Here is a 15,095-nt window from a genome sequence, read left to right as displayed (position 1 = left end):
ATTGTAAAGGTGGTACAACCTATAGCTATCATGAATAAAGAGTGAGCAGCTGAACAAAGTCAATGTAGTAAAACAACAATTTTGCAGCAAAGTTGTGCTTAATCATAATCAAGCTAATTGAAAACAATGTGAATATAGCAAAACGATGTTTGTGTGTACAGACAACATTCTCCTATGAGCCAAGAAAAATCAAAATGTAGAACCTCACACACTGCCTACTGTATTGACACTGACATTGACTGTTACCTTCCAAAAGCCCTTCAAGACCACTACAACAACATTCATATCATTATCCATCACCCAAAACTTTGTATGAATTATTATTATTATGACTATTACTATATGATTACACTGAATTTTGTGGATTACATTTACTGTGACAAGGTTTAACCTCCTGGTATGCTATAGTACAAAAAAGGCCTAAGGACACTAGTATTACAAAACCATTTGTCTAAATACTGATTGTAAAACGTCACACTAAACAGTATACTCCCTACTGTCACAGTTCCTTCCTTGAAATGCTGCAGGGTGGTTGAGGAGAGTACCGCACTATTAATTTGTCTAATATTTTGACGAAACAAAAAAGAACATTGAATAGCTACTGAATGAAAAGAATAATGCAAGACATTTATTTTACCTCAAATGATAAGACTGTAAGACCTCCCTCAGGCCCAACAACTGCATGTCTTAGAGACATTCATGTATGCAACTCTGTCAAACAAGGTTGTGAAAAAAGGTTAGAATGAATGTTCAAGATATGAAATAATCCCTACCTCTGGAGACCCATCTGACACTCCAAATACATCAGCAAAGTCTGATGGACTTTTCCTCAGAGTCTGGTCAGCGGGCAGTGTGTTGTCGTTGTAAGATGTCACAAACTTAAAGTCACTGGTTCTAGATCCTGTTGTCAGGTATGCGTCATAATTGTAAGCGCTGCGTAAAGTTCCTGTGCCGTCGACATCTGCGTAATTAGGAGGGAGATAAGCGCTGGGGATGGCGACTGCTCCATCAAACAACAGTCTGGGCTTTCTCCTGCGACAAAACCTCACACCGAGGATGATGATGATGAAGGTCAGGAAAAAGGTGGACACGGACACCAGCGCGATGATCAGATAAGAGGTCAGTTTGGAATTCTTCTCATCATAAGAAATGTCCTTCAGTTCTGGCACCTCAGCCAAGTTATCAGAAATAAGTAAATACATGGAACAGGTGGCAGAGAGAGAGGGCTGTCCGTTATCTTTCACTGCCACAATAAGGTTCTGTTTCATGCTGTCAGATTCAGAAATGTCCCGCTGTGTCCTGATCTCTCCGCTGTGGACACCAATAGTGAAAAGTCCCGGATCAGTGGATTTCACTATATGATAGGACAGCCAGGCGTTCTGTCCGGAGTCCGCGTCCACCGCTATCACTTTGGACACCAGAGAGCCTCCGTGTGCAGCTTTGGGGACCAGTTCGGTCATAAAGGAGTTGCCCTCCGGGGCGGGGTACAGTATCTGAGGAGAGTTGTCATTCACATCCGATATGAACACACTGACGGTCACGTTGCTGCTGAGAGGAGGAGAACCGTTGTCTCTGGCCATCACCTGCACTTTAAAACTCCTGAACTGTTCATAATCAAACGACCTCACAGCGTGGATCACCCCCGTGTCTCCGTTAACAGACAGATAGGAGGAGACCGGGGCACCGTTCACCTCACCGGGTAACAGAGAATAAATCACTGTACCGTTTTGTCTCCAGTCGGGGTCTGGAGCAGTAACGGAACATAAAGTGGAGCCAGGTTTGTTATTTTCACTCACATATGCGCTGTACGACTGTTCCTCAAACACAGGTGGGTTGTCGTTGATGTCTGCTACAGATAACTGAACAGTTTTAGAGGAGGACAGAGGTGGAGAGCCCTCGTCAGTGGCAGTGATTGTGATGTTGTAATCAGACACTAGTTCACGGTCCAGTTGTCCTGTGGTCACCAGAGAATAATAGTTTTTAATAGAAGGAACCAACTTAAAAGGGGCTCCTTGCTGAATGGAGCAGCGGACCTGTCCGTTACTATCTGAGTCTCTGTCCTGCACGTTAATGATGCCCACCTCTGTACCAGGTGACACGTTCTCAGGTATGGGGTTAGTCAGTGATTTCAGGTATATCATTGGAGTATTATCATTTTTATCAGTAACATCTATGACGACTTTGGCGTAAGAAGTTAGTCCTAAACCGTCTTTAGCTTTCACCCTCATTTCAAAAGAACTATTTTCTTCAAAGTCAATCACACCAGTTACTCTGATTTCTCCCGTTTTGGGATCAATAGAAAAAACATTTACATCTTCATCAGATACGTGGCCAAAATGATACGTTACATCTCCATTCACTCCTTCATCTGCGTCTGTAGCAGTAACAGTTATCACTATGGTATCTAAAGGAGAGTTTTCAGGCAGACTGGCTTTATAAACGGCCTGGCTGAACACTGGGGCGTTATCATTAGCATCCAGCACAGTGACGTGTATGACTACAGTACCTGATCTCTGAGGAGAGCCACCATCTAAAGCTGTGAGAAGCAGATTAATCTCTTGTCGTTTCTCTCGATCAAGTTTATTCTCCAGTACGAGTTCAACCTTGTTGCTGTCAACAGCGAGGATAAAGTTGTCGTTTTTCTGTAGGTTGTACCTCTGAACAGCATTTTGACCTATATCTGCGTCATGGGCCTCATCGATGGAGAAGCGGTTACCCCTTTCAGCTGACTCACTTATTTCCATTTCAATCAAATTGTCATTGAATTGCGGCGAGTTGTCGTTTATATCTTGAATATGAAGACTCAGTCGATGAAGCTCCAAAGGATTCTCTAACACCAGATCTACTTTCACAACACACGAGGGTTTTTTGCCACAAAGGCTTTCTCTGTCCATTCTCTCCGATGTGATCAAATCTCCGGTACTCAGGTTAATGTCACAGTAACGCTTACGAGTTCCTTCAAAATCAACACGAGCATTTCTTGACGAAAAGGCCCTCAGATCAAGTCCAAGATCTTTGGCGATATTTCCTATAACAGACCCGCGTTTAATCTCTTCTGGAATAGAATAGCTCAGGTCTCCATTAACGAGGTGCAGCGTTAAAAAGATGGAAGCGAAGCAGAAGATCAGACAAAGCGCTGAAAATCCTTTGTCTCCCATCCTCGAAAAAAATGCGTCAACGGCTTCCACAACTGATGCTACAGCGCGAAAAAAATAAAAAGCTGTCCAAAACACTCAATAATCGAACACTTCACAGCAATCGACACGACAAAATATGGTCGGAAAAGTAACCATGTCTCTAGAAATTCTGCAGCTGCTATTTATGCAGATGTAGTCGTAGTGGGTGGAGTGGTGAGTGCCTATTTTCCATCAGCCAACAGCGACACCATGAGTCAGTTTTTGATCTTCACATTAATATGTTATAAAATATCCATTACAAATGTTTAATTCCCATGAAATATTGTTCAAATGAACTTTGCTTGTATGACAAGTCTTCCAGGTCCTGTAAACACTTATCCCATCAATTAATTGTAACTGAATTAGCTTTGGACATGTTAGTCACCCCAGTAGAGCAATGTTCAATGAGATTTGATTTGTAAATTGTTACTTTCAATCTAGCTTCCTAAAGCTTGCTATATAGAGGAAAGAGGAGATATATAGACAATTAGTATTGTTTTAGCCTTCGAAAGAGAAGAATAGGTAAACTTGGAGAGGACGGTACACTTCACTAACATTATGTTGGTAATGCAACACATCCTAATATGAAAATGTGGTTGAGCACTCCATAGTAAGACAAACATGGGAAAATCACGTATATTGCAACAATCCAAAGTTTTGATATAATATTTATCCGATAATATTATTATAGTTATTATAATTCTGATTTTTAGTGTCAAAATTCAGACAGCATGGATGAGAGGGAAAAGAAATCCCCAGATGCGGTTGTGCCGGAGTGCCTGAGGAATGTTTCAGCACCATGGACAGATACATTTTGAATTGACAGGGCTGGTCGCAAAAAGTGACCACTTTGTTCGTCTTTTAGCCAGTGCTCTTAGATAATAATGAAGTGAGTAAGAAATAGTTTCACAATCCTAAATATTGACTAAATCGAAAGCCCAAAACGACTGCTTCCTGCCGAGAGGCTGAGTCAGGATTCGCACCAATGTTTGCATCACTTGCTGAATCACATACAAATTATTTTGTTTTACTAGATAAACGAACTAGTCCGTTTACAATAATCCAGAGAAAGCAGATTTTAACAACCAAACTGAATTGCGTATTAAAGACAGGCGATATACTCTCTAGAAATCATATTTAAAGTAAGTCTAGGAAATTAGCTGAAAGAAATGACACCTATGAGTGGACAGATAGCAACATAAACGCCACAAATAATAACTCAATAAAAACTAACGATTTGAATAACATATTAATACCAATATTTTTTTCAATAAACTATATACACATTTTATCTTAAACTCTGCATGAAGTCATTCAAACGAGAGTAAGTCTCGATAAAAAGATTAAATATAAAAACACGTTTCCCAAATACACACAAGCTGAGGAGTCCCATGGTTGTTAAGGATAAGATTATATAATAATTTCCTGACGTCCTTTACAATGAAAGCAGGGGCAAGTGTCAAGTAAAAACTAAAGTTACCCTCAACTATGCAAAACCTTATGTTGCATAAGTACACAAACAGGTATACATTTCTAAGATGTAAACACACCCTGCAGCCGGCCAGACATTGACAGAAGTAAAAAAAAAAAATAAATAGACAAGCCAGAAATGCATTTTGACAATTAAAGTACTTTGAAAGGTTCCTACCTCTACCGGCGTCCCTAAATCTTCGAACGGATCAACAAAGTCTGATGGACTTTTCCTCAGAGTCTGGTCAGCAGGTAGTGTGTTGTCATTGTAAGATGTCACAAACTTAAAGTCACTGGTTCTAGATCCGGTTGTCAGGTATGTGTCATAGTTGTAAGCACTGCGTAAAGTTCCTGTGCCGTCAACATCTGCGTAATTAGGAGGGAGATAAGCGCTGGGGATGGCGACTGCTCCATCAAACAACAGTCTGGGCTTTCTCCTGCGACAAAACCTCACACCTAGGATGATGATGATGAAGGTCAAAAAAAAGGTGGACACAGACACCAGAGCGATGATCAGATAAGAGGTCAGTTTGGAATTCTTCTCATCATAAGAAATGTCCTTCAGCTCTGGCACCTCAGCCAAGTTATCAGAAATAAGTAAATACATGGAACAGGTGGCAGAGAGAGAGGGCTGTCCGTTATCTTTCACTGCCACAATAAGGTTCTGTTTCATGCTGTCAGATTCAGAAATGTCCCGCTGTGTCCTGATCTCTCCGCTGTGGACACCAATAGTGAAAAGTCCCGGATCGGTGGATTTCACTATGTGATAGGACAGCCAGGCGTTCTGTCCGGAGTCCGCGTCCACCGCTATCACTTTGGACACCAGAGAGCCTCCGTGTGCAGCTTTGGGGACCAGCTCGGTCATGAAGGAGTTGCCCTCCGGGGCGGGGTACAGTATCTGAGGAGAGTTGTCATTCACATCCGATACGAACACACTGACGGTCACGTTGCTGCTGAGAGGAGGAGAACCGTTGTCTCTGGCCATCACCTGCGCTTTAAAACTCCTGAACTGTTCATAATCAAACGACCTCACAGCGTGGATCACCCCCGTGTCTCCGTTAACAGACAGATATGAGGACACCGGGGCACCGTTCACCTCACCGGGTAACAGAGAATAAATCACTGTACCGTTTTGTCTCCAGTCGGGGTCTCGAGCAGTAACGGAACATAAAGTGGAGCCAGGTTTGTTATTTTCACTCACATATGCGCTGTACGACTGTTCCTCAAACACAGGTGGGTTGTCGTTGATGTCTGCTACAGATAACTGAACCGTTTTAGAGGAGGACAGAGGTGGAGAGCCCTCGTCAGTGGCAGTGATTGTGATGTTGTAATCAGACACTAGTTCACGGTCCAGTTGTCCTGTGGTCACCAGAGAATAATAGTTTTTAATAGAAGGAACCAACTTAAAAGGGGCTCCTTGCTGAATGGAGCAGCGGACCTGTCCGTTACTCTCTGAGTCTCTGTCCTGCACGTTAATGATGCCCACCTCTGTACCAGGTGACACGTTCTCAGGTATGGGGTTAGTCAGTGATTTTAGGTATATCACTGGTGCATTATCATTCTTATCAGTAACATCTATTATAACTTTGGCGTAAGAAGTTAGTCCTAAACCGTCTTTAGCTTGCACTCTCATTTCAAAAGAACTACTTTCTTCAAAGTCAATCACACCAGTTACTCTGATTTCTCCCGTTTTGGGATCAATAGAGAAAACATTTACATCTTCATCAGACACGTGGCCAAAGTCATATGTCACGTCTCCATTCACTCCTTCATCTGCGTCTGTAGCACTAACAGTAATCACTATGGTATCTAAAGGAGAGTTTTCTGGCAGACTGGCTTTATAAACGGCCTGGCTGAACACTGGGGCGTTATCATTAGCATCCAGCACAGTGACGTGTATGACTACAGTACCTGATCTCTGAGGAGAGCCACCATCTAAAGCTGTGAGAAGCAGATTAATCTCCTTTTGCTTTTCTCGATCAAGTTTATTTTCCAGTACGAGTTCAACCTTGTTGCTGTCAACAGCGAGAATAAAGTTGTCGTTTTTCTGTAGGTTATATCTTTGAACAGCATTTTGACCAATATCTGCGTCATGGGCCTCCTCGATAGAGAAGCGGTTACCCTTCTCAGCCGACTCCCACATTTCCATTTCAATCATATTTTGTCTAAATTTTGGCGAGTTGTCGTTAACATCTTGAATATGAAGACTCAGTCGATGAAGCTCCAAAGGATTTTCCAACACCAGATCTACTTGAACAACACAGGAGGGTTTTTTGCCACAAAGGCTTTCTCTGTCAATTCTCTCCGATGTGATCAAATCTCCGGTACTCAGGTTAATGTCACAGTAACGCTTACGAGTTCCTTCAAAATCAACACGAGCATTTCTTGACGAAAAGGCCCTCAGATCAAGTCCAAGATCTTTGGCGATATTTCCAATAACAGACCCGCGTTTCATCTCCTCTGGAATAGAATAACTCAGGTCTCCATTAACGAGCTGCAGCGTTACAATAAAGGAAACGGAGGCGAAGATCGGACGAAGCGCTAAAAATCCTTTGTCTCCCATCCTGACACAAATCCGCGTCCTCAGCTTGTAGAAATTATACGTCCCCGTTCAAAGAAATTAAAGCTCTCCAAAAACACGCAATAATCAACTTCACAACAGTGTGAACGATAAAACACGGTCAGAAATGTGAGCTTTGCTTCAGTGGAAAATCTGCTGCTGATATCTATGTAGTAGTAGTGGGTGGAGTGGTGGATGCCTATTTTCTGTCAGCCAACAGCGACACCATGAGCCATTTTTCATATTCACACTAGTATGCAATAATTATTTTCTCACAAAGGGTGGAAAAAACATTAAGATAAAATGTACACGTTTAAGTGAACCGTTCATGTGAGATAAGCATTTCTCTTTCTAAAAAAAAAAAAAAGAAAAAACACAAAGACGTTATGTTCGTTAGCACTGGCTCAGTTTTGGAGATGTAACTGTTCTTCTCCCCAGTTCAACAGAGTTCAATAAGCTTTAGAAATATACTACCTTTAACCTTGCTGTCTAAAATTTGCTTTATATGAGTTAAGAAAACAAATAGTACTGTATGAGCCTCCGAAAGAGAAGGATAACTAAACTTTGAGTCCAAAACTAACAGTCACCAACACCACAATAGTAGTGTGACATGAGATAGTGTAATATAAAACTATTGTGGAGCGCTCCATATTAGGACAATGACCTGGGACAGTTAGTTAAATTACAACAATCGAAACTTTTAATTACATATAAAATAGTATCATTATTTCAATGCAGACAACATGGATGACAAGACAAAAATCTCCAGGAGAGCCAGAGGAGTGTTTCAGCACCATGGACAGATGCCTTTGGATATGAAAGGACAGATGGCACAAGCTTGTAAACTTTAACTTAACATTGCACCTAACCCTTAAGCCACCTACAGTTAAGTTGACTCAGAAATCGGAGCAATATTTGCATCACTTGCTGATAATGAATGATCAGCGGGACATTCTGATGACTGAAAAGTTGTTTTACAGCGTGATAAATGAAAGTGAAAACTCACGAGAGCATGGAGAAAACACTTGATTAAAAAAAATTATAATTCGGTGACAGCTTCACTTGTAATTCAGCTTTTGAGATAGAAATATTCAGGTCACTATACAATTTCCCATGAGATCTAGCTGTTCTGCTGAAAAAAATCCATTTGAAGTAAGCCCTTGCTTGCGAATGATGTTGTTTTCATAGCAAAGTAGTCTCACTTGAGAGAATCCACAACTAGCAGCTTAGTTAAACAAGCGAACTGAAATAACGATTAAGACAGAACAATTTGTCAACAAATCGTATATAAAATGTATCATTCTGAGACAGGGACTGAATGAGTCGACACCTATGGGTGAACACGTAGGAAAAAATTCAGGGAACACGTTTAACACGTAAACACCAAATAAGGAGTCACGTGGTATTGAGTGACAAATGGCAAAAAGGAGTAATCAATAACTGACGTAGCAGTAACCAGAAAAAGGAAGGTTTACTCCATTATGCACAGTTTTTTGTTTGTTTGTTTGTTTGTTTTTGCACCCAATAAAATCAAAGCAATTAAAGAATTCGACAAACAAGCCCGAAAATGCAATGTGACCAGCGAAGAATTTTGAATGGCTCCTACCTCAACAGAAGCATCCAAGTCTTCAAAAGGGTCAACGAAGTCTGATGGACTTTTCCTCAGAGTCTGGTCAGCAGGCAGTGTGTTGTCATTGTAAGATGTCACAAACTTAAAGTCACTGGTTCTAGATCCTGTTGTCAGGTATGTGTCATAGTTGTAAGCGCTGCGTAAAGTTCCTGTGCCGTCAACATCTGCGTAATTAGGAGGGAGATAGGCGCTGGGGATGGCGACTGCTCCATCAAACAACAGTCTGGGCTTTCTCCTGCGACAAAACCTTACACCCAGGATGATGATGATGAAGGTCAGGAAAAAGGTGGACACAGACACCAGCGCGATGATCAGATAAGAGGTCAGTTTGGAATTCTTCTCATCATAAGAAATGTCCTTCAGTTCTGGCACCTCAGCCAAGTTATCAGAAATAAGTAAATACATGGAACAGGTGGCAGAGAGAGAGGGCTGTCCGTTATCTTTCACTGCCACAATAAGGTTCTGTTTCATGCTGTCAGATTCAGAAATGTCCCGCTGTGTCCTGATCTCTCCGCTGTGGACACCAATACTGAAAAGTCCCGGATCGGTGGATTTCACTATGTGATAGGACAGCCAGGCGTTCTGTCCGGAGTCCGCGTCCACCGCTATCACTTTGGACACCAGAGAGCCTCCGTGTGCAGCTTTGGGGACCAGCTCGGTCATGAAGGAGTTGCCCTCCGGGGCGGGGTACAGTATCTGAGGAGAGTTGTCATTCACATCCGATACGAACACACTGACGGTCACGTTGCTGCTGAGAGGAGGAGAACCGTTGTCTCTGGCCATCACCTGCACTTTAAAACTCCTGAACTGTTCATAATCAAACGACCTCACAGCGTGGATCACCCCCGTGTCTCCGTTAACAGACAGATAGGATGAAACCGGGGCACCGTTCACCTCACCGGGTAACAGAGAATAAATCACTGTACCGTTTTGTCTCCAGTCAGGGTCTCGAGCAGTAACGGAACATAAAGTGGAGCCAGGTTTGTTATTTTCACTCACATATGCGCTGTACGACTGATCCTCAAACACAGGTGGGTTGTCGTTGATGTCTGCTACAGATAACTGAACAGTTTTAGAGGAGGACAGAGGTGGAGAGCCCTCGTCAGTGGCAGTGATTGTAATGTTGTAATCAGACACTAGTTCACGGTCCAGTTGTCCTGTGGTCACCAGAGAATAATAGTTTTTAATAGAAGGAACCAACTTAAAAGGGGCTCCTTGCTGAATGGAGCAGCGGACCTGTCCGTTACTCTCTGAGTCTCTGTCCTGCACGTTAATGATGCCCACCTCTGTACCAGGTGACACGTTCTCAGGTATGGGGTTAGTCAGTGAATTCAAGTACATCACTGGTGCATTATCATTCTTATCAGTAACATCTATTATAACTTTGGCGTAAGAAGTTAGTCCTAAACCGTCTTTAGCTTGCACTCTCATTTCAAAAGAACTACTTTCTTCAAAGTCAATCACTCCAGTTACTCTGATTTCTCCCGTTTTAGGATCAATAGAGAAAACAGTTACATCTTCATCAGATACGTGGCCAAAGTGATACGTCACATCTCCATTCACTCCTTCATCTGCGTCTGTAGCAGTAACAGTTATCACAATGGTATCTAAAGGAGAGTTCTCAGGCAGATTGGCTTTATAAACGGCCTGGCTGAACACTGGGGCGTTATCATTAGCATCCAGCACAGTGACGTGTATGACTACAGTACCTGATCTCTGAGGAGAGCCACCATCTAGAGCTGTGAGAAGCAGATTAATCTCCTTTTGCTTTTCTCGATCAAGTTTATTTTCCAGTACGAGTTCAACTTTGATGCTGTCAACAGCGAGAATAAAGTTATCGTTTTTCTGTAGGTTATATCTTTGAACAGCATTTTGACCTATATCTGCGTCATGGGCCTCCTCGATAGAGAAGCGGTTACCCTTCTCTGCCGACTCCCATATTTCCATTTCAATCAAATTTTCTCTGAATTTCGGTGAGTTGTCGTTAACATCTTGAACATGAAGACTCAGTGGATGAAGCTCCAAAGGATTTTCTAACACCAGATCTACTTTCACAACACACGAGGGTTTTTTGCCGCAAAGGCTTTCTCTGTCAATTCTCTCCGATGTGATCAAATCCCCGTTATTCAGATTAATGTCACAGTACACCTTACGAGTTCCCTTAAAATCAATACGGGCTTTTCTTGAAGATAAGGTCCTCGAATCAAGACCAAGATCTTTGGCTATATTTCCAATAACAGACTCGCGTTTCATCTCTTCTGGAAAAGAATAGCTCAGATCTCCATGAACGAGTTGCAGCGTTACAAAGAAAGAAGCAAAGCAGACGGTCAGACGAAGCGCTGAAAATCCTTTGTCTCCCATCCTGAAACAAAAACGCATTCAGCTTGTGGAAATTATTTTCCGGTGCGAAGAATTAAAAACTGTCCAAAAACACGCAATAATCCAACTTTACAGCAGTGTGTCCGATAAAATACGGTTGGAAATGTAAGCTTTTCTTCAGTGGAAAATCCGCAGCTGATATAGTAGTGGGTGGAGTGGTGGATGGCTATTTTCTGTCAGCCAACAGCGACACCATGAGTCATCTTTTATCTTCACACTGATATCTAATGCTTATTCTCTCACAAAGTGTAAACATATTTAGATAATGGTTACACACGTTTAAATGAACTGTTCATGTATGGCAAATAGTTCGTTGAAAAAATAAATAAAAGGCGTTATATTCGTGGAGTACAACACTGTAACAGTCACCAACACAATGATTGTAACTAACATAAGATATTATGATGTGAAACGGCTGTTGATCGCTCCATTATTTAAAAGTAGACAATATGAGGGAGAAGAAAAATACATATCCGGCTGCATTCGTGCCTGAGCAACCCGAGGAGAACTTCAGCACCATGGATAGAAAACTTTGGATCTTATAAGGCTGATAGCAAAAAGATATTGATTGGTCTTTTCGTCAGTTCTCTTTGACTCAGCTAATGACAGAGACAGGGTCATAAAATTAAACATTGACTTTTTCTTACACCTAAACCGACAACCACAGTTTGGCTGACTTAGACATGGGAACGATGTATTCACCACTCGCTGATAAGTGATACTCGATGACACATGCTGTAAAAAGTAATAGTGAGACTCATGACAAACTGCGCAAAACGCTTGTTTTAAAAAAAGATTATTCTGTGCCAGCTTCACTCATAAAAATGCTCTACTATGTGTACATATCCGCGTGAGGCCGGCAGAGACCAGGCTAAACCAACTCCTTCGTCACGAATGATTTTCTTGTACTAAATAGTGAACTGGTCTAATTGAAGATAATCCACAAATAGCATTTCAATAAAAGCAAGGAACTGAATTATTATGATCATATTTTGCCATTGAATCATATACAAAGACTATCTTTCTGAAGGAAGAAGTGACAACGTTGACATATATGAGTGGACAACTCGGGGGAAAGGAAAGTAAAAAGGCGTTAAAAAAGAAAAATAAGTAAGGAGTCACAACAACAAGTAAGGAGTCACGTGGTATTGAGGTAATAATGGCAAATAATATATATAGGCTATGTATTAATTTACTGACGTCATTGACGAGGCAAGCAGTCACCAGAAGGACGAATATCTCCGATAATTATGCAAAACCTTGTCTTTAAATACCAAAAAATGTCATTTAAAGTTGAACAGATGCTGCAGCCAGACAGACAATGAAAGGATTCAATAAACAAACAGAAATTAATTGTAACCAGTGAAATACTTTGAACAGGTCTTACCTCTACAGAAGTTTCTAAATCGTCGAACGGATCAACGAAGTCTGATGGACTTTTCCTCAGAGTCTGGTCTGCAGGCAGCGTGTTGTCATTGTAAGATGTCACAAACTTAAAGTCACTGGTTCTAGATCCTGTTGTCAGGTATGCGTCATAGTTGTAAGCGCTGCGTAAAGTTCCTGTGCCGTCAACGTCTGCGTAATTAGGAGGAAGATAAGCGCTGGGGATGGCGACTGCTCCATCAAACAACAGTCTGGGCTTTCTCCTGCGACAAAACCTCACACCGAGGATGATGATGATGAAGGTCAGGAAAAAGGTGGACACAGACACCAGCGCGATGATCAGATAAGAGGTCAGTTTGGAATTCTTCTCATCATAAGAAATGTCCTTCAGTTCTGGCACCTCAGCCAAGTTATCAGAAATAAGTAAATACATGGAACAGGTGGCAGACAGAGAGGGCTGTCCGTTATCTTTCACTGCCACAATAAGGTTCTGTTTCATGCTGTCAGATTCAGAAATGTCCCGCTGTGTCCTGATCTCTCCGCTGTGGACACCAATAGTGAAAAGTCCCAGATCAGTGGATTTCACTATGTGATAGGACAGCCAGGCGTTCTGTCCGGAGTCCGCGTCCACCGCTATCACTTTGGACACCAGAGAGCCTCCGTGTGCAGCTTTGGGGACCAGCTCGGTCATGAAGGAGTTGCCCTCCGGGGCGGGGTACAGTATCTGAGGAGAGTTGTCATTCACATCCGATATGAACACACTGACGGTCACGTTGCTGCTGAGAGGAGGAGAACCGTTGTCTCTGGCCATCACCTGCACTTTAAAACTCCTGAACTGTTCATAATCAAACGACCTCACAGCGTGGATCACCCCCGTGTCTCCGTTAACAGACACATAGGAGGACACCGGGGCACCGTTCACCTCACCGGGTAACAGAGAATAAATCACTGTACCGTTTTGTCTCCAGTCGGGGTCTCGAGCAGTAACGGAACATAAAGTGGAGCCAGGTTTGTTATTTTCACTCACATATGCGCTGTACGACTGTTCCTCAAACACAGGTGGGTTGTCGTTGATGTCTGCTACAGATAACTGAACAGTTTTAGAGGAGGACAGAGGTGGAGAGCCCTCGTCAGTGGCAGTGATTGTAATGTTGTAATCAGACACTAGTTCACGGTCCAGTTGTCCTGTGGTCACCAGAGAATAATAGTTTTTAATAGAAGGAACCAACTTAAAAGGGGCTCCTTGCTGAATGGAGCAGCGGACCTGCCCGTTACTCTCTGAGTCTCTGTCCTGCACGTTAATGATGCCCACCTCTGTACCAGGTGACACGTTCTCAGGTATGGAGTTAGTCATTGAATTCAGGTATATCACTGGTACATTATCATTCTTATCAGTAACATCTATTACAACTTTGGCGTAAGAAGTTAGTCCTAAACCATCTTTAGCTTGCACTCTCATTTCAAAAGAATTGCTTTCTTCAAAGTCAATCCCTCCAGTTACTCTGATTTCTCCCGTTTTAGGATCAATAGAGAAAACATTTACATTTTCATCAGATACGTGGCCGAAATGGTAGGTGACATCTCCATTCACTCCTTCATCTGCGTCTGTAGCACTAACAGTAATCACTATGGTATCTAAAGGAGAGTTTTCAGGCAGACTGGCTTTATAAACGGCCTGGCTGAACACTGGGGCGTTATCATTAGCATCCAGCACAGTGACGTGTATGACTACAGTACCTGATCTCTGCGGAGAGCCACCATCTAGAGCTGTGAGAAGCAAATTAATCTCCTTTTGTTTCTCTCGATCAAGTTTATTCTCCAGTACAAGTTCAACCTTGTTGCTGTCAACAGCGAGAATAAAGTTGTCATTCTTTTGTAGATTGTACCTCTGAACAGCATTTTGACCTATATCTGCGTCATGGGCCTCTTCGATAGAGAAGCGGGTACCCTTTTCAGCTGACTCCCTTATTTCCATTTCAATCAAATTTTCTCTGAATTTTGGTGAGTTGTCGTTTATATCTTGAATATGAAGACTAAGACGATGAAGCTCCAAAGGATTTTCTAACACCAAATCTACCGTAACAACACACGAGGGTTTTTTGCCACAAAGGCTTTCTCTGTCCATTCTCTCCGATGTGATCAAATCTCCGGTACTAAGATTGATGTTACAGTACACCTTACGAGTTCCCTTAAAATCAACACGGACCTTTCGGGAAGATAAGGCCCTCAGATCGAGACCAAGATCTTTGACTATATTTCCAATAACAGACCCGCGTTTCATCTCTTCTGGAATAGAATAGCTCAGGTCTCCATTAACGAGCTGCATCGTTACAATCAAAGAAACGAAGCAGAAGATCGGACAAAGCGCTGAAAATCCTTTGTCTCCCATCCTGACACAAAACCTCGTCCTCAGCTTGTGGAAATGATTTTCCAGTGCGAAGAAAAAAAAGCTGTCCAAAAACACGCAATAATCCAACTTTAGAGCAGTGTGGACGAT

General features: G+C 42.2%; 3 protein-coding genes across 3 annotated transcripts; all 3 read right to left on the bottom strand.

The window, feature by feature from the left end:
* Positions 1 to 737: 737 nt before the first annotated feature.
* Positions 738 to 3,158, bottom strand: LOC141012974 (protocadherin gamma-A12-like). Its single transcript, XM_073486515.1, has one exon. The coding sequence runs from the start codon at positions 3,156 to 3,158 to the stop codon at positions 738 to 740; it is 2,421 nt and encodes an 806-aa protein (XP_073342616.1).
* A 1,166-nt stretch (positions 3,159 to 4,324) lies between these two features.
* Positions 4,325 to 7,209, bottom strand: LOC141012973 (protocadherin gamma-A12-like). The gene is made up of 2 exons (XM_073486513.1): positions 4,825 to 7,209; positions 4,325 to 4,336 (listed from the first exon to the last, which is right to left on the bottom strand). Exons 1-2 carry the CDS (start codon positions 7,207 to 7,209, stop codon positions 4,325 to 4,327), a joined length of 2,397 nt encoding a protein of 798 aa, XP_073342614.1.
* A 1,294-nt stretch (positions 7,210 to 8,503) lies between these two features.
* LOC141012972 (uncharacterized) lies at positions 8,504 to 14,987 on the bottom strand. The gene is made up of 4 exons (XM_073486512.1): positions 12,587 to 14,987; positions 11,893 to 11,950; positions 8,813 to 11,198; positions 8,504 to 8,536 (listed from the first exon to the last, which is right to left on the bottom strand). Exons 1-4 carry the CDS (start codon positions 14,985 to 14,987, stop codon positions 8,504 to 8,506), a joined length of 4,878 nt encoding a protein of 1,625 aa, XP_073342613.1.
* Positions 14,988 to 15,095: the final 108 nt, after the last annotated feature.

This window comes from Pagrus major, chromosome 18 (genome assembly GCF_040436345.1).
Source record: "Pagrus major chromosome 18, Pma_NU_1.0".
NCBI lineage: Eukaryota > Metazoa > Chordata > Actinopteri > Spariformes > Sparidae > Pagrus > Pagrus major.
Note: the sequence above shows the minus strand (reverse complement) of the source record. Positions and strands in the feature narration are given on the sequence as shown.

What these genes read in the sequence shown, in the direction of transcription:
- LOC141012974 (XM_073486515.1), bottom strand. Translation starts at nt 3,158, where the DNA reads ATGGGAGACAAAGGATTTTCAGCGCTTTGTCTGATCTTCTGCTTCGCT.
- LOC141012973 (XM_073486513.1), bottom strand. Translation starts at nt 7,209, where the DNA reads ATGGGAGACAAAGGATTTTTAGCGCTTCGTCCGATCTTCGCCTCCGTT.
- LOC141012972 (XM_073486512.1), bottom strand. Translation starts at nt 14,987, where the DNA reads ATGGGAGACAAAGGATTTTCAGCGCTTTGTCCGATCTTCTGCTTCGTT. An exon ending in AGAGGTAAGACCTGTTCAAA is followed by an intron (nt 11,951 to 12,586) that starts GTATTTCACTGG and finishes TACTTTTTACAG; the next exon opens with CATGTGTCATCGAGTATCAC. An exon ending in ACTTGGATGCTTCTGTTGAG is followed by an intron (nt 8,537 to 8,812) that starts GTAGGAGCCATT and finishes GTTCACCCATAG; the next exon opens with GTGTCGACTCATTCAGTCCC.